The sequence below is a fragment of the Marmota flaviventris genome, chromosome 17, assembly GCF_047511675.1.
Source record: "Marmota flaviventris isolate mMarFla1 chromosome 17, mMarFla1.hap1, whole genome shotgun sequence".
Taxonomy (NCBI): Eukaryota; Metazoa; Chordata; class Mammalia; order Rodentia; family Sciuridae; genus Marmota; species Marmota flaviventris.
In genome coordinates, this window is record NC_092514.1 from 55190119 (window position 1) to 55209424 (window position 19306).

General features: G+C 34.6%; 1 protein-coding gene across 8 annotated transcripts in view; it reads right to left on the reverse strand.

Annotated features, from left to right (window-relative positions):
• Positions 1 to 18658, reverse strand: part of Fbxo47 (F-box protein 47) — a 33538-nt gene extending 14880 nt beyond the window's left edge. For 5 of the 8 annotated variants that reach the window (XM_071603300.1, XM_071603299.1, XM_071603298.1 and 2 more), the window contains exons 1-7: positions 18382 to 18658; positions 14660 to 14865; positions 14083 to 14253; positions 10169 to 10245; positions 8285 to 8362; positions 6269 to 6377; positions 643 to 819 (exon numbers count right to left, since the gene is read on the reverse strand). In XM_071603300.1, coding sequence (XP_071459401.1) covers positions 643 to 819; positions 6269 to 6377; positions 8285 to 8362; positions 10169 to 10245; positions 14083 to 14253; positions 14660 to 14840 — 793 coding nt within the window. In that variant the 5' untranslated portion in view covers positions 14841 to 14865; positions 18382 to 18658. Of the gene's footprint in view, positions 1 to 642; positions 820 to 6268; positions 6378 to 8284; positions 8363 to 10168; positions 10246 to 14082; positions 14254 to 14659; positions 14866 to 18306 lie in introns of all 8 variants that reach the window. The other 3 variants (XM_071603297.1, XM_071603302.1, XM_071603303.1) reach the window with 3 other exon arrangements.
• Between the last annotated feature and the right edge of the window lie 648 nt (positions 18659 to 19306).

The window sequence follows — 19306 nt, forward strand, 5'->3', positions numbered from 1 at the left end:
ATAAGCAATTTACTGAAATAAAACAAAACCCACTGATATTCTTCCTCAAAAGAACATGCTATATTTGAGCATCTTTTAAACATATATAACAAAACAGTAATTAAATTTTTTATTATATCTATGACCAGTTTTCTTTGTGGAGTACACATAACAAAATTTTAATCTCAGATTAACTCCCTGCTGCTTCTCAACATATTTTAGTTTCCTCCTGATATAAGTCAATGTGGGCTAAATAAATGCATGATAATTTTAATATTACTCCAAGAAAACTTTTGCAAGTCATATTATGCACCTGAAATTAAATAAGCATCAATTCTACCACTACTTTGCTTCTTAGTAGTACTATTAGACACTCCAGCAGCAAACATAACCTTGGGTTAAGATAATGTTTAAAACTGGAAAACAGCTATTTCACATAAACCCAGGGACAATAAAAATACATTTGTTAATGTTCTTCAGCAGAACAATTTCTGTCTTGACGCTTAAGCTAAGCACAAGTTAATGTAGTATATACATCTATGAAATCATGAAATAGTTTAATCATTAGGAGTGGTGGAATTGAACAGGTAAAAAAGATTGGCTTCACAAAGAAAAAGCAATTAATTAGTTATATAACATACATTCTGAAAAATCAGTGCTCACCATCTTGAGAAGATGTTGGCCCAAAGATGATATACAGTAATCTTGCCTGATTCACCATTGGCCATGGTTTTAATATTCGTGTCAACCAAAAAGCAGAATCACTTCGATGTGTCCAATGATCAAGGAGGACATTTCTACAGAATAGTCTGATCCTTAATTCTAATTTTCGGGCACTTCCTATAAAGCAAAAGAATTATAAACCATTTTTCTAGAAAGGTGGATTGCATATTGGGTAGTGATCACTGCAACACATTAACCATTGTGGGTCATAGTGATCAGTGATCATAAACTGGGTTTCTTTTTTTTTGATACTGGGGATTGAACTCAGGGACACTCGACCACTATTTTGAATTTAAGAGACAGGGTCCCACTGAGTTGCTTAGTGCCTCACTTTTGCTGAGGTTTTTTTTTTTGAACTCACAATCCTCCTGCCTCAGTGTTCTAAACTGCTGGGATTACAAACATGAGCCACATAAACTGGGTTTCTAAACAAGAATTACCAATAGATTATCTGTTTTTTTTTTCCAGTTGCAGATGGACAAAATACCTTTATTTTATTTGTTTACTTTTATGTTATATGGTGCTGAGGATCAAAGCTAGTACCTTACACATGCTAGGAAAGCGCTCTACCATTGAGCTACAACCCCAGCTCGTTATCTGTTAAGATGCCCTAACTTTGTAGTTTGACTTTCTTCTTACCCTTATCTTCTTGATTTATTTTCTCTTTATTTCGTTCTTTTTTTTTTTTTTTTTGTACTGGGGATTAAACCCAGGGGCACTTTACCCTGAGCTATATCCCCAGTGCTTTTATTTTTTGAGACAGGGTCTTAATAAATTGCTGAGGCTGGCCTTGAACTTGCAATCTTCCTGCCTTGGCTCCCAAGTAGTTGGAATAGAGGAGAGTGTGTGCCACTCTCCTCGCCTCATTGTTTCTTTTCCTCTTGTTTATTGAAATATAATTCATATACCATACATTCTGTTATTTAAAGTGTACAGTTTTGGGGCTAGAGATTTGGCTCAGTGGTATAGTGTTTGCCTAATATGTATGAGGTGCTAGGTTCAATCTCCAGTGCTACCAAATAAATAAACTGTACAATTTGGGCTGGGGGTATAGTTCAATGGTGGAGCATGTGCTTAGCATGCATGAAGCTCTGGGTTCAATCTTGAGCACCAAAAACTAAAATGAAGTGTACAAATTAACGGCTTTTAAAATGGTGTTATTAATTTTTAAAAAACTGTGGTATTTATAAAGTTTGCCATTTTATTTATTTATTTATGGTATGAGGGATACTTTATCACTGAGATACATCACCAATCTTTTTTTTTTTTTTTGAGACAGTCTTGTTGAATTGTTTATGGCCTCATTAAGTTGTTGAGGCTAGTCTTGAACTTGTGATCATCCTGTTCCAGTGTCCCTAGTTGCTGGCATTACAGATGTGTGCCACTGTTCCTGGCTTTTTAAACCTTTTTAATTTATTTATTTATTTTTAGGTATAGATGGACACAATACAATGCCTTTATTTTTATGTGGTGCTGAGGATTGAACGCGGGTCCCGCCAGTGCTAGGTGAGCGCTCTACCGCTGAGCCACAATACCAGCACCTTAAACCATTTTTAAGTGTACAATCCAGGGGCATTAATTCCATTAACAATTTTGTTCAACCATAAACATTGTCTACATCCAAAACTTTTTCATCATTCCAATACAAACTCTGCAGCCGTTAAGCAATAACTTCCAGTTCTTCCCTTTCCCCAGTTTCTGGTAATCTCTAATCTACTTTCTGTCTCTGTGTATTTGCCTGTTCTAAGTATCTCATGTAAGTAGATTCATATAATATTTATCTCTTTGTTCCTGACCTCTTTTACTTAGTATAATGTTTTCAGTTTATCTATGTTGGATGAAAGCTGAGAACGAAGCTTTGTGAGAAAAAAAAAAAAAAGTTGGGCTGGGGATGTGGCTCAAGTGGTAGCACGCTCGCCTGGCATGCGTGCGACCCGGGTTCGATCCTCAGCACCACATACAAACAAAGATGTTGTGTCCGCCGAAAACTGAAAAATAGATATTAAAAAATTCTCTTTAAAAAAAAAAAAAAAAAGTTCATCTATGTTGTAGCATACTCACTTTGTTTATTTGTCTATTGATAGACACTTTGGTTTTGGGGTTGTTTCTACCTTTTGGCTATTATGAAAAATTCTGAAATGAACATTAGCATACAAGTATTTGTCTAAGTGCCTGCTCTCAGTTTCATTACATATATATCTAGGAGTGGAATTGCTGGGTCATATAGCAATTTTATGTTTAGTTTTTTGAGGGGCAGCCAAAGTGTTTTCAGAAGTTATACCATTTTACATCATTTATATTTTACTTACTTGGAGATAAGACAAGTGTAAATAGAAAGTCTAGGGTTGGAGATGTAGCTCATTAACAGAATATTTGTCTAGCATTCAGGAGGCTCTGGACTAGATCTGAAACACAGCAAAAAGTCTAATAATCTAAGACAATACATAAGTACCTCCTGGTGTGTTAAGTCAAATGTAAGTTACAAGTTTAGAGGAGAGAGATTACTATAGGCCGTCAGAGATCACAAAATGCTGGGTGGGAGGCTGTCAGGTGAACTGAGTCTTAGAAGGAGTCAGGTGAATAGACTCTATTTATTTATTGGGAGTCCTGGAGATTGAATTCAGGGGTGCTCTACCATTGAGTTACATCCCCAGTCCTTTTTATTTTTTTTTTTATATTGAGACAGGGTCATGCTAAGGTGCTCATATGGCCTTGAATTTGCAATCTTCCTGCCTTAGCCTCCCGAGTTGGGATTACAGGTATGTGCCACTGTGCCCAGTTTAAGTACTGATTCTTAAAGGATGAGAAGGAGAGATGGTATTTCAGGAAAATGAGACAGAATGAATAAAAGGTAGTGAGATAGAATTGTGTAAAAGGTATCTGAAACACAGTGAGTAGAGAAAGCAATATGCCTAGGTCAAACTGATATAAAGTATAGTGGACAATAACTTTGAAAAAGTAGGCTGGGAACAAAATGTGAGGACTAGTTTAAATAATATGGATTTTATTTTGAAAACATCAAAGAGCTAATGAGGGTTTTTGACCAGAGAAGAACATGATAAATTAATTTTATTATTGATTCATTGGACTTTTAAAAAATATTATTTAAATTGTAAATGTATCTTTAATTTTATTTACTTATTTATATGCAGTGCTGAGTATTGAACCCAGGGCCTCACACATGCTAGGCTTGTGCTCTATCACTGAGCCACAACTCCAGCCCCAATTCATCTGCCTTTTTTTTTTTTAAAGAGAGAGAGAGAGAGAGAGAGAGAGAATTTTTTAATATTTATTTTTTTTTTAGTTTTCGGCGGACACAACATCTTTGTTTGTATGTGGTGCTGAGGATCGAACCCGGGCCGCACGTATGCCAGGTGAGCGCTCTACCGCTTGAGCCACATCCCCAGCCCCTTAAATCTGCCTTTTTGATTCATAATTTGTTTTACAGTAAAATATTTCAAGCTGCTAGAAAAGCAGAGGTACTATAACAAACACTGTGTACAAATCACCAAGCTTTGCCAAAATTTTCTTTTTTTCTATTTGCTTCAGATATTTTAAAATAAATAAAATATTACAGATGTTAGAGATTCAATGCCCTTCCTCTTTTTCCCTAGAAGTAAGTAATTACCATCTTGAATTTGTTTTTTGCCGTTAGGGTTTTCCAGAGAAACAACCAACAAGAGGGACAACTATGCAAGTATGTGCGGCAGGAGAGGGAGAAATAGAGGGAGAGAGAAAATATGAAGTTGATTTTCTTTAAAGAATTGACTTATGACTATAGAGGTTGGCAAGTTTGAAATCTGCAGGGTAGACTGGCATGCTAGAGACCCAGGGAAGAGTTGCACTAAGGGTCCAAAGGCAGTCTTGTGGTAGGACTCCTTGCATCGGAAGATCTTTTCCTATAAAGGCTTTCAACTAATTGGATGGTGTCCCCCCATCTTATGGAGGGAAATATGCTTTATTTAAAGTTTACTGATTTAAATGTCCAGCTCATCTAAAAATATGTTCACAGAAAATCCTATAATAATGTTTGACCAAATATGTGAGTATGGGCTGAGGCTCAGTGGTAGAGTGCTTGCCTAGCATGTGTGAAGCACTGGGTTCGATCCTCAGAACTACATAAAATAAATAAAATAAAGGTATTATATCTATCTACAACTAAATTTAAAAAATTTAAAAAATATATGGGTACCATGATCTAGCTAAGTTGAAAACCAGAATTAATCATCATACCTCCCAACTATGTTTTTCTACATTTTTATATATGTGTGTATATAAATGATATAATAGTTATATCATTTGGTAATATTTTTTCTCAAATTATGTTTTAAAATTATCCATATTAATATATATGGCTCTAATTATTCATTTTAAATAATTAATGGCTTTAATTGTGTGAATACAGCACAATTCGTTTTTTTCCATCCTCCTCATGATAGGCTTTTAGGTTGTTCGGAGCATTTCATGGTTACAAATAATGCTGCAATAATCATTCTTTTTTTTTTTTTTTTTGGTACCAGGGATTGAACCCAGGCATTTAACCATGAGCCACATCCCCAGACCCCTCTTTTTTTTGGTAGTTGTAGATGGACAGCATGCCTTTATTTTATTTGTTTATTTTTATGTGGTGCTGAGGATCGAACCCAGTGTCTCACATATGCTAGGCAAATGCTCTGCCACTGAGCTACAGCCTCATCCCACCCCAGCTTTTTAATATTTTATTTAGAGACAGGGTCTTGCTGAGTTGCTTAGGGACTCACTAAGTTGCTGAGGCTGGCCTTAATCTTGCAATCCTCTTGCCTCAGCCTCCCAAACTTCTGGGATTATAGGCATGCACCATCACACCAAGCTAGAAAAGTTTCAAGAATACTAGAATGAACTACTTTGTGCCTACCACACAATTTAAGGAATAAAATGTTAATTCAGTTGATTACCTCTGAGGACGTCTCTTTCCCCAATCACATACTGCTATTTGCATCAATATTTCATGTGATGTTGATCACTTCCTTAGATTTATTTCTCCTTTTACTGTGTATGAATGTATGTATGTAAATATGTATTCATTAGTACTGGGGACTGAACCCAGGAGTGCCCTACCACTGAGCTACATCCCCAGCCCTTCTTTTTTAAAAATTTTAGACAGGGTCTCACTAAGTTTCCCAGGATAACCTTGAATTTGCAATCCTCTTGCCTCAGCCCCCCAAATTGTTGGGATTATAGGTGTGTACCCCATGCCTGGATCCAAAAGTTAATTAATTAATTAATTAATTAATTAATATATAATGGTACTAGGCATTGAACCCAGGGGTACTTTACCACTGAGCTGTATCTCCAGCCATTTTTATTCTTTTGAGATAGGGTCTTACTAAGTTTCTTAGGGCCTCATTAAATTGCTGAGGCGGGCCTTAAACTTGCAGTTCTCCTGCCTTAGTCTTCAGTGTCATTGGAATTACAGATGTGCACCACTGTACCTGGCTCCATAATTTATTTTTAAACACTTTTGAACTCTTCTTTTTTTTCCATCTTAATTTCTGTATAACATCATCTGTAAATTGTAGTTCTTTACCTGGTTTGCTACAGACAACAGTCTGTATCTTGCGGGAGAGATTAGTCAACTCACATAAGAAGTTATAGACACGATGGCACTCAAGTTCATCCCAACCTGCTGTTAAGGTCTAAAGAAAATAAAATAAAGGAAACATTGCATGTGTTCAGACCATCAAATCAAAACACAAGTCACTGCCCCTTTATGAGCATAAGTGATTTTAACACATGATTAAGATGATCTATAATTTTTATTCACTATGGAGCTATTCAAATCAGTGAGAAATTTATATAATCAAAACCAAAATTGCTGTAAAATCCAGTTTCTTTTCGGTTGGAAAGGAAGTATCTTTTCAGAGAACTCTTAAATGGAAAATAATGGCCGAAACCCTAGAACACAGCTTTAGACACTTGACTCAGTTATACTGTGTCTTGGTCTTAAGATTATGGTAGAACCCTTTGGCTTCCCCTAGCGGTCATTTATGACAATGCTTACAAATGATAGTGATTTAAATATGACAATTTTGAGCATTTTTTATGATTTTTGGATTTGAATAACCAAAAAAACTTTTATTTGTATCTCTGAGTATACTAAAAGGCATAGACATATATGAAAAGGAGATTCAAGCTGTATACAACTATAATTAGATTTCAAAAGGTTAACTAATCACATAAATTCTTCTTAAAATAATTGGATTTCAGTAGTTTAAAAATTAATCTTCAGTCCCTAGCATTAATCATCATCATCATCATCATCTCTGGAAGGAAAGAAACTGGTAACAGTGATTACTTTTGATGAAGGGAAATCAATAAACTTGGGACAGACCTTATGAGGGACAAGCTTTTTACTGTATATATTTTTTACCTTTTGACAAGCTTTTTACTGTATATACCTTCTGAATTTATACTACCTATTCCAAAAAAACCGAAAGACCAAAATTCCTGAATAAAAGGAACACTCTAACTTGGAAGAAGGCTAGTAGGAGGCCCTGGAATCTGGATGCGTATGAGTTGGTGGCTGGCAGGACAGGATACAGCACCAGATTCTCTTGGGTGCAGTGCCTACTTCTTAAGGTTGTTGTTAGTTTTAAATCAAATAATACATGTAAACTGTTTATAACAGTGTCTGGAACATTGTAAGGGCTTAATTAATACTACTTATTATTTTTATCTTTGCTTATAATAAAAGATTAGTAAAAAATGTTCTTGAAATTTTACAATTTTTTTGGGAGGGGGACCAGGGATTGAACTCAGACACACTTAACCACGGAGCCACATCGCCAGCCTTTTAAAAATTTTCATCTGAGACAGGGTCTTGCTAAGTTGCTTAGTGCCTTGCTAAATTTCTGAGGCTGGTTTTGAACTTGTCATCCTCCTGCTTCAGCCTCCCAAGCAGCTGGGATTACATATGTGCACCACCACACCCAGCTCTACAGCTGATTTCTAAAATCACAACTTAAAATAACTAGTCCAAGAGTTTAAACTTACTATAAACATAAACACATGCACATACATACTACCCTATGATATTTCTTTCTTTTTTTTTTAACAATTGGCTAGACACTTAGAGGACATTGTTATAGAGTAAGTGAATGTTAAACATTTGTCACTACTTAGAAACTTAAGAAGAAAATCTGAGATGGAAACACACTATAAGATTAATACATTCTTTTTTTTTTTTTTTTTTTTAGAAAAAAATAGATAATTTAATTGAACACATAATAAGCAAAGGAGATTAATACATTCTTGGGCTGGTATTGTGGCTCAGCGGTAGAGCACTTGTCTAGCACGTGCAAGGTCCTGGGTTCGATCCTCAGCACCACATAAAAATAAATAAACAAAATTAAGGTATTGTGTCCAACTACTTTTAATAAATAAATATTAAAAAAGATTAATACATTCTCAAATCTTTTCAGTTTTATTTTGCTCTCTTTAAGATTATTGTAAATTCTATTAACCGATGAAAGGACAGATTCCATGCTCTACTTGTTAACAGTTCAAGAAAGCATTCCATTTCTTCTTTCATTAAAAAATGTACCTGTAAAAACATGCCATAACATGGTAATCCTAAACATTGCATAGGAGCTGCACAGCCATTGAATTTTAAACAGGAAACCTGTAAAGAGAACAATTATTAATTCTTTTTTTCATTGGATCTGTACAATGATTTAACATTCAAATATAACAGCAATAAGCAAGATTTTTTTTCAGTACATATTCTGATGAGCACTGTGTTAATTACAAAGGAAGTATGAAACAGTCTCTTCCCTCAAGGAGCTCACAATCTATTTAGAAGAATAAGGTATTCACGTATGAAATTACTATAATTCAGGTTAGACTATGTATAAATGTTTAAATGACTGAATAAATACTACATTGGACAATATGAAAAGAAGGAAAAGATAAATTTAGTAATGATCAAAAAAGCTTATGAAAGACCCATGTAAAATAAGCAATGTCTTAAAGCAGGGCTCAGATATAAATAAATGGAAAGTAATGGTAAAAGACAAAATTGTATGGAGGTAGAAGAAACAATGTTTATTTGGTAAGAAAGATCTGGCCAATTTAATTAGATTCAATTAGAGAAAGAAAGATTGTATTGGTGGGAGAAGCCTAAATTGAATAGCTACTGAAAGATTTTTTTTTTTGGTGGAGGTACTGGGGATGAACCCAAGAACACCGTACTACAGTTATATTCCCAGTCCTTTTTATTTTTTGTTCTGAGACAGGGTCTCACTAAATTACTGAGGCTGGCCTAGAACTTGCAATCTCCTATCTCATCCTCCAAGTTACTGAGATTACAGGCATGTACCACCATGCCTGACTCACTGAAAGATTTTCAAACAAAAAAGTTATCTTGATGAATATGATGCTTTAGGGGAAAAAAAAAGAACAAACAATCACAACCTTGAATTGGTACACAGAACAGTTTGGGGAGTGATGAAATAGATGGCAGAAAGATCATTTGGGATTCTGCTGCAATAATACAGACCAGAACTCAATGTAAATACTTCATGGAAAACAGTCAGAGCATGAGAATAGTTTGCATCTTATTGAGCACATAACTGAACCATCAGAATGTATGTTTGGATTGTATTGTAAAATTCAAAAGTCCTGTATAGAGATTATGCCCAAATGCATTGATGTACATTTCCAAGTTTATTATCATAAGAGGTTTGTCATATTATATATTAAAAATACTTCCCTGTTTTTTGCATATTTTAAAAATAAGATGCAACATCAGAAATTAATTTATTAAAAAAACTATCACTTTAAAACTTCCTCAGAAATCCTATGTGAGGTAAAAATGCTTCATATTATACTGTTTTTTTTCTATATAAATACCCATGATAATGTTTAATTTATAAATTAGGCATAGTAAAAAAAAAACAGCAAAAATAACAAATACAACAATTATAATAATGTACCATAATAAAACTGCCAACATCATTACTCCTGCACTTTGGGGGCCATTACTAAGTGAAAAAATTATTTGAATACAAGCATTATGATACCATAACAGTACATATGATAATCCAGACAACTCTTAAGTGATTAATGGGTGATAATATATATAGCATGGCTACACTGGACAAAGGCATGATTTACATTCTCCTCAGAATGGTTCATGATGTAAAAGTTATGAATTGTTTACTTCTGGAATTTGTTATCTAATACTCTCAGACTGCAGGTCTGGGATTATATGTGTGCACCACATTAACTGAAATTATGGATAAGAGGGGATGACTATATTATACTCTATTTATACTCTGGTAGACTATTAGATTATCACTGATCAAATTTTTAGTACTAATTCATGAGTTGTTATCAACTGTAGATTTAAAAGGAGTATAAAACATTAGTAATAAAATATTTTTACTAAAAATTAAGATTATGAACTAATTCAGAAGTATGATCTTACTTCTGAGAGTATCTTGTGAATGTACTTTAGTCTTTCCTTGGTGGGTAGCAGCAATGTGCATCTTTTAAATAGTAGACCTGAGAAAGTAAAGAGACACAAGAAAAAAATGACAACAATGCAATTAATTTAAGCATATCAATACTACAGTACAATGTTTTCCTGAAAGTCAAGTACAGCATATCACAGTGAACTAGGATACAAGTTTTACAGGAACACTGGGGAGGAAGGGCACAAAACATTTATACTACATGGCTTCTGATGTCCATCTAGGAGGCCTTGGCAAAACATCCTGCAAGAAGTTGTAAAATTTGTTGGGCGTAGTGGTGCATGCCTGTAATCTCAGCTATTTGGGAGGCTGAGGTAGGAATATCACAAGTTTGAGGCCAGCCTCAGCAATTTAGCAAGACCCTGTCTCAAAAGGAAACAAACAAAATGGGCTGGGGATGTGACTCAGTGGTAGAGCATCCCTGGGTTCAATCCCAGTACTGAAAAAAAAAAAAAAAGTTGTGAAATTCACATTAAAGTATTTAGATTTACAAAGATACAATTATAAGAAATAAATATACATTAGGAAAACTTTGTCTTTATTCCATAGAAAACAGATTCCAGTCTCTCTTGAAATTAACCTCCCATTCACAAAGGAAAATATCTTAAGAACTGTTAATATAAACATGAAAAGAATGGGAAAAGAGATTTGGTTCTTTTTTCCAAATACAAAAATTTAAAGTCATAAATACTTAAAATTTCAAAGGTTAGAAGTCATTTTTGCTCACAGAAAGTATCTATTTGTATTAAATATCTATCTCTTCTTTCAAAGATATCCTTTTATGGAGTTTATATGTTAGGAATGTGTAAGATTTTGTGATCAGACATTTAAAAAAAGAAAAGGAAAAAAAAAAAAAAAACAACCTTCAATTTCCCTCAGTAAGATGTGACTTGAACTACAGTGACATGAAGTATATGATTTATTTTGCCTAAGTATTCTTTTTTCCTAAAATGGCAAGATACTGTTAACATTCTTGTGAGGACAAATGTCCTCAAACTGAAAAATAAGATACATGGTAGAAAAATATATACCTAAATTTCATGACTTTCTTTAATTTTTATCTCCTCTGCATTTACTATTTTCCATAATATAATAATTATATAATTCTGAAGAATCTATAGGAATCTATTTTTGGAAGTTGCTGTGTTTGGGTAACATATGAGCAGAACTGAGTTTTAAATATACATGCCCTTTTTTCCCCAGTGCCAGGGACTGAATACAGAGCCACTCACTTGCAAAGCAATTTATACCCCCAGCTCCTAGCCTCATTTTTGTATACAAAAAAGACATTTTCAGAGTTTGATTTTAGGTTGAGATCTTTTCCTTTCCTTTTTAGCATTTGGTCTCATGCAATATCATAGCAGAGAAATTGTAAGTTCTAATTGTATGCTGGTTGCCTTTTCTAATGTAAAACTCCTTTTTTTTTTGGTACTGGGGCACTTGATCACTGAGCCACATCCCCAGCCCTATTTTTTGTATTTTGTTTAGAGACATGGTCTCACAGAGTTGCTTAGTGCCTCGCTTTTTGCTGAGGCTAGCTTTGAACTCACAATCCTCCTGCCTCAGCCTCCTGGGTGGCTGGGATTACAGGTGTGCCCACTATGCCCAGGTAAAACTCCTATTTTTATGGGTTGTAATTTACCATAAAACCCATTACTGGATGATTTTTTTTAAACCACAGGTTCTCTGCTATATTGTTTCAAGACCAACTTCTCTAAGTTTTTCCCATTAAAATAGTCATATGTAATGTTTTTTCCATATTGGCAACCTTGCTCTGCTTTGTGTGGGGAAAAAAAAAAAGCAAATTAAAATTTATATCTTCAGGTATGGGGTTGTAGCTCAGTGGTAGAGTGCTTGTCTTGCATGTATGAGGCACTGGGTTTGATCTTCAGCACCACATAAAAATAAATCAATAAAATAAAGGTATTGAGTCTATCTATAACTGAAAATAAATAAATAAAAAAGAAAGGACTATTTAAAAAGTTCATAATTTTCAAAAGTACAGGATTCTGAAAATGTTATTTTAATGTCTGAAAATAAGAACAGATCAGATAGGAAGGAAATGTGAGAAAATGGTGTGTACATCAAACATTTACCTAAAGAATCAATCATAAACTAGGTATCTGCATCAAAATTAAATGGAAGCCTGAAACATTATATGAATGAAACCATTAAAAAAACAACTAGGGGCTGGGGATGTGGCTCAAGTGGTAGTGCACTCTCCTGGCATGCACGGGGTGCTGGGTTCGATCCTCAGCACCACATAAAAATAAAGATGTTGTGTCCACTGAAAACTAAAATATAAATATTAAAAAATTCTCTCTCTCTAGAAAAAAAAACAAAAAACCTATTATGATCAATACAAACTGGGTGCAGTAGCCCATCCCTATAATTCCAGTGACTGAGGCTGAGGCAGGAGGATCACCAGTTCAAGGCTAGCCTTAGCAATTTTGCAAGGCCCTAAACAACTTAGCACAGTGATAAAATGCTGGATTAAATTCCCAATACCCACCCCCGCAAAACAATACATATTTGTATTTTTAAGAGCAATGATCCATATAATTTTCTTTTTCTTTTTTGCTGTGCTCGGGAAGGAAGCCAGGGTCTTATCCATACTATGTAAGCATTTATTACTGAGCTACATCCCTAGGCCCATATAATTCCCATGCAATTGTCTTAATACTTTGCTCATTTGCTTAAACAACTGAGACTTGATCAGGAAAAAACAAATTCTGACTGAAACCAAAGGACAGGCTCTATTATCCAACTAATAATGTTTGAAAAAATATATATATATTTACAATGATAAGAGGCAAAACGTAATTGCCGTTATTCAGTTACAGGATTTACTAAACTGAGTCATAAATACTGAAACCAACAATATTGTATTCATATTGTATACCTTTCATTTGGTCTTATTAAATATATTCATCAAATATACTTTGATGTATTTACATACCTATATAGTCTTCTTTTATTATCTTAAAGTAGGCATCCTTGGACTACTAAAAGGCAACATTTGCTCAACTTATTATTATTATTATGCCTTTATTTAAATCTCAACATCGCCATGCTTTCTTTGATTCTAAAGTAGTTTCGTAGTTAAATAGGTATCAGTAGTCAAGTCAGAATTAGGATTTTATTTTAGCACTCTAGGGAGCATGAAATAAATGAATGGGGTAAAATATAAAAATGGTTATAAGGACTGGGGTGGTAGCTCAGTGGAGAGCACTTGCCTAGCATGTGTTAGGCACTGGGTTCGATCCTTAGCACCACATAAAAATAAATAGAAATAAAGGTATTGTGCCCATCTACAACTAAAAAATTTTTAAAAAATGATTAGATATCAAGTGAAGAAAGACTATATACAATTTCCTTTGACAAGATCAATTTCATTATAGAATAATGATTTATTAGTAAATGTGCAGATGCTTAAAAAAGAAAAAAAACATAGTTCTGATTAAGAGAATAAGTGACCTCTCAAAATGATGTGCTTACATTTATATTTTTAAGGACTATATTATAATAGAAATGGAAAAGAGGTGTAAGGATCCTCAGGAAGTAAAGCATAGAAAACATATCAAGTTCCTAAACTGGTAAACCACCTACACAATAAGCCTAGGTGATATTGTATCCACATGAAATCACAAGGACTGACACTTTACATTAAAGTGCATTTTCTTATCTTTAAAGATAAATGTAAGGGACTGTTAAAGGAAAGTCCTCATATTGAAGAGTTAAAAACACCATATTACTAGGTACATTTTAGGAAATATTCCATATCCCACTGGCCTTATAGAAGTATATAATAAAATCATCTTAATTGTTTTAATTCTTTACTTGTTGCAATTTTCATTTCTTAAATTACCTAGAGATCTGTAGTGCTCCAGTATAGCAGAGTCTTGTTTCCTACCAGGCAGCTCAAGGTTATGAAAGTCCTGTAGTAAAAGTCTTTTGCTTCCTGACGCAGTCGAAATATAATTAATAATGTGCTGGCTGACTGTTTTAGACACCATACTTAGCATGCTGACATCCTTCACTACCAAAAGAAATATATATATATATATTTATGTATAAATGGCTTAAATACAATAACATCACTCAGTACAGTCTATTAACTTATAAGTTAACTAAATAATAAAAATAATAAACCTACAAGGAAATATCTTAAAATTGTTTTAAATCCAGTTCTCAATGATTATAAACTTGTTGAGATATAACAATCAACCTACTACATTATTAAGTTAGAGGTATGCTTTAAAGAGTTTGAGCACTGAGCTTTCTCATTCTATCCCTAAGGACCTAACACTGATTAAATTTTGAAAACAAACTTAATATGAATGCTATTAACATTTTAGCAGAGCCTGAGATGATAAACTAGTTCTTAGGAAAAATTAAAATATTCTAGTGTTTTATGTAGCCTACTCATAGTAACCAATCCTCACCTGACAAATATCTTAAGATTATTTGGAATATTTCCAATGGCAAGGCTTTAAAATTTCCAAGCGTTGATAAGGGCTGAGAATCTGAATCAAGGGTGTTGGAAAAATAGCTGGATCGACGATTACTACGTCTATATTTCTGATTGGGAATCAAAGTGAAACTGGTATTTATTCTAGATGCCATCTTTTTCTTATCTCATGAATTTATCCTGGTTAGAAAAACAAAGTACAAGAGACAAAGAAGAAAGGAAGTTAAGGCAATGAAGAGGTTTTTTTTTTTTTTTTTTTTTGTTGTTGTTGTTTTCCATTGCTGGGGATGGAATCCAGGTCCTGGTGCATGCTAGGCAAGTGCAGGACCACTGAGCCACATCCTCAGACCTGTTGTTTTTTTAAATGAAAGGTTCCACGTTTTGATAGGCAATAGCTATCTTTTTACATTTACACAAATTTTACTATGATGTCTAATTTATGGAGTTTTTACAGTAGAGTCTATTTAGCATAATTTGAAAAAAAAAGTAAACCGTTTACCTCTTGATCAAATATTCTAGATAAAGAATATTAGTACGAAAAAACGCATGTCTTTAAAAGAAAAGAAAACTGCAAAATAGGGAAAAATGTGTAAAAGACTTAATGTCTTCCTCCCTCCCCCAGCCCCAGTATGGGGAATTTAACCAGAAGTATTCTACCTCTGAGCTAGATCCCATTCTTTTTATTTATTTATAATATTTTTTTCTTTATACATGGAAAAAATATCTTTATTTTGTTTATTTATTTTTAAGTGGTGCTGAGGATCTAACCCAGTGCCTCACATGTGCAAGGCATAGCACTTCACCACTGAGCCACAACCATAGCCCTCCTTTTTATTTTTGAGTAGCAACTTGATAAGTTGCCAAGTGAGCCTTGAATTTGAGATCCTCCTTCTATCACCTGAGTAACTGGGATTACAAGTATGAGTTACCTCAATCAGTATGAGTTTTGATATATCTTTGTTTTTTTTTTTTTTTTTTTCTTTTCTTTTTGTGGTGCTAGGGATTGAATCCAGGGCCTTGTGCATGCAAGGCAAGCACTCTATCAACTGAGCTATATCCCCAGTCAATTGATATACATAAGAAGGAATATTATGACAGGAAAAAAAGGGAAAAAGAAAGAAAAAATATTTAAAAATTAATAAAAAAATCATAAGACACCATAGCCAGAGGAATGAGAAGTTATGCTCCATTTGTATACAATATGTCAAAATGCATTCTACTGTAAAATAAATTAATTAACCAATTTTAAAAAAATAAAATAAATCATAAGATACATTTAATACCTATCAGGGATGGTGGTATAGCTCAGTGGTAAGCACTTGCCTAGCATGTGTGAAGTCCTAGGCTTATTCCCCCCCCAGCACCATACAAACAAAAATAAAAACAAAAAATCCCATAATATCCATCAATCTGTACTTTCCTTTTACAATCTTTATATTCTAAAAAATTGAAGCATTAGGGCTGTAGCTCAGTGGTAGAGCACTTGCCTAGCATGTGTGAGGCACTGGGTTTGATCCTCAGTACCCCATTAAAAAAATAAAGCATTAATGTAGCTTTAAAATTTTGTAGTAACACTTTTATATTTCTTTGGAAATGAGTACTGACATGTTCTTTTGTTAAAAACAATAAAAACAAACAAACAAAAAAGAGACTTTAAGTTTAGAATTATTTAAATGTACTAGTCAAAAACAAAACAAAAAAGAAAAAACAAAACCAAAATTAATGTACTAGCTCTAACAGATTAAATAGGTGGTAATGCTATTATTAATTATGTGCAGTAAAATATATACATAAACAATGAAATTAAAGTTTTGTAAAACTAGTAAAGCTAGGATGAATAGATGAATAATAATAATTCTTCCCTTGGGTCCACTTTTTCTTTCTTAACTTTTTGCAGAGAGCCTTATGCTTGCTAGGCAAGCACTCTACCACTAAACTACATCCCCAGTCCATTGGTTCATATATATAGAGAGAGATAAAACTAGAATTTAGCAATCTATGACTCATTGTTTCTAAAGTAACAATAAGGTATTTCATCAAAGAGTTACAAACATGTCTGACCAAAATGCATTTTCTACTTTCTGTATAAAGTCGCTAAAATCACATTGTTACTTAACCATCTTAAAAGGTTACATTTCATCTAATATCAATTCAAAACTATTTATACAGGGGCTGGGGTTGTACCTCAATGGCAGATTGTCTGCCTAGAATGTGTGAGGCACTAGGTTCAATCCTTAGCACTGCATAAAAATAAAATAAAGGCATGCTGTCTATCTACAACTACACACACACACACAAAAAAAAAAAAAAAAAAAAAAAAAGAAAAAGAAACAAAAAACTAGTTATATATTTGAAAACTCAGCATATTTAGTGCTAAGTAAAAAAGCATAATCTGAACTCCTTTACAACTATACCATAAGGCTTTGCTTCAGCATTCAGTGAACATTAAATTAGTAGATGTTTTAAAATAGTCATTAAAAACTATACAAGTAACCTGTCAAAACATTGACAAAATATAGGGTTTTTAATATTTTTTAAAGTTGTAGATGGATATGACACTTTTATTTCATTTATTTATTTTTATATGATGCTGAAGATCAAACCCAGTGTCTCTCACACATGCTAGGAGAGCGCCCTACAGCTGAGCCACAACCCCAGCCCAAAATACAGGTTTTTAACAATTAAATTCACTTATAAACACTTGGTATTTACATAATTCTGGAATTTTGTACATATATGTGTATATATATATATATATATATATATATATATATATACACACAAAACATACATATACACATTTATTTATAACAAAAAAGTGGGATAACTATTCATACTACTTTGTACTTTTTTCAATGAATTCTTTTTCCAAGTCAATAAATACACTTCTACAGATTTTAATGACTGCATGTAATTCCACCAAGTGGAAGAGCCCTAACTTATTTAATACACAAGATTGTTTTGAACTTTTCACAGTAGGCATTTGAAAGCATTTTCGTTGTAATAAAATATAAATCTGACCCAAGATTTGTCCTGTTTGGGCAATTGTATTAAGACTCTGGGTGGTGCTTGTGGGGCTTTTCAAGGACGCACTTACCCCCAGGGTACTTTGGTGTGTCAACCACTAAGGATAAAAAAGGGGCCCGAATTATTTTGAAATAGAAGACTCTTACAATTCCTTACTTTCCTCTCATACCTGGATGTTTTTTATTTTTATTTATTTATTTTTGTTTTTTTGGGGGGATACGCAGCCTTTTTTTGAAATTCCTAAAGCTATCATTCCAAATTTTTTTCTGGTTTCTTCTCACCCTCCAGAGAACGAGATTCACAGACCAAAATGGTGCTTAGCTGGTATTTCAATGTCCCTGTTCCATCCCAGTAATTTTGACTCTGTGTGAGGGTTTTGAAAGCCTATTGGGGAAACCTCCCCTCCCCCACCCCACCCCCACCATTTAATAAACATCAAACAGCAAATCCTGGGGATTTAACATAACCAAACCCTGTGAAGAGACCCATCCCGGATGTTCGCATATTAGCCCAAAACATCTCCAGAGAGGCAAACTGGGGTGACCTTAACAGAGAAATTGGCCAACAGGAGACTCCAATCACATGGTGATGCACCTTTTACCCCCTTCGGTCCATGAAAAGATGAAACTATTTCCATAAGAAAGTACTGGGGAGAAAACCCCTTTTTACCACAGATTTCGACAGTTTTCCGGCCAAGGAATCACAGGAAAGTGGGAGTTAGTCGTTTTGTCCCACCATCCTCAAATTTCGTAATGTTTAAAAAGAAAATATCTCCTCAGGGCTTTCCCGCGGGGAAGACCCAGGGTCCGGCTCCCGTCGGCTCCGGAGCTGCGTTCCCGCCTCCTACCGCGCCCCCGTGGCCTCAGGAACTTTTTAGAATCCTCCCAGGAGCCCCAGCGGGAGGGAAGACCCGCCCCCTCATGAATAGCAAGGAAAGTGGGCTCTGTAGTGCCTGCCCCCTTCCTCATGAATAACTGAGATCCCTCCCAGGAGTCCCCGCGGGAGGGAGGCCCCGCCCCCTCATGAATAGTAAGAAGGACTCCCATGATGCCCTGCCTCATGAATAATTACTGAGGGAAAGGTACCTGGAGCCCCAGCCCAGGCCACCCTTGGGTCCTCGCTGAAGACCGAAGTGCTGGAGCTGTTACCCTCTGGGGGAGGGGAGGATGCAAACCAAGAGCCAGTCTTGGCCAGCCACCCTTCTCCACTTTTATTTCCCTGCACTTACTTTTGAGCCATTTATTTATTTATTTTTATTCCCTCCTCTCTCACCCCAAATATGTTACAAGGTCTTTCAACAAAACTTTTGTTGGAAAAACACGTCCAAATTTTATTTTATTTTTTTTGTCGTTCTGGAACTCAGGACCTCACCCAGGCCAGGCAAGTGTTGTACCATTTAGCCGCATTCCTAGCCTTTTATTTTTTATCTTGAGGATTTCGCTAGGTTGACCAGCATGCCTCCGCCTTCCAAGTCGCTGGGATTACAGGCTACCATGCCCACTTAAATAAATAAATAAATAAATAAATAAATAAATAAATAAACCTGTTTGCCTGTCTACCTAGGATCAAAGGAAGATGAATGTCTCTAAGGCAC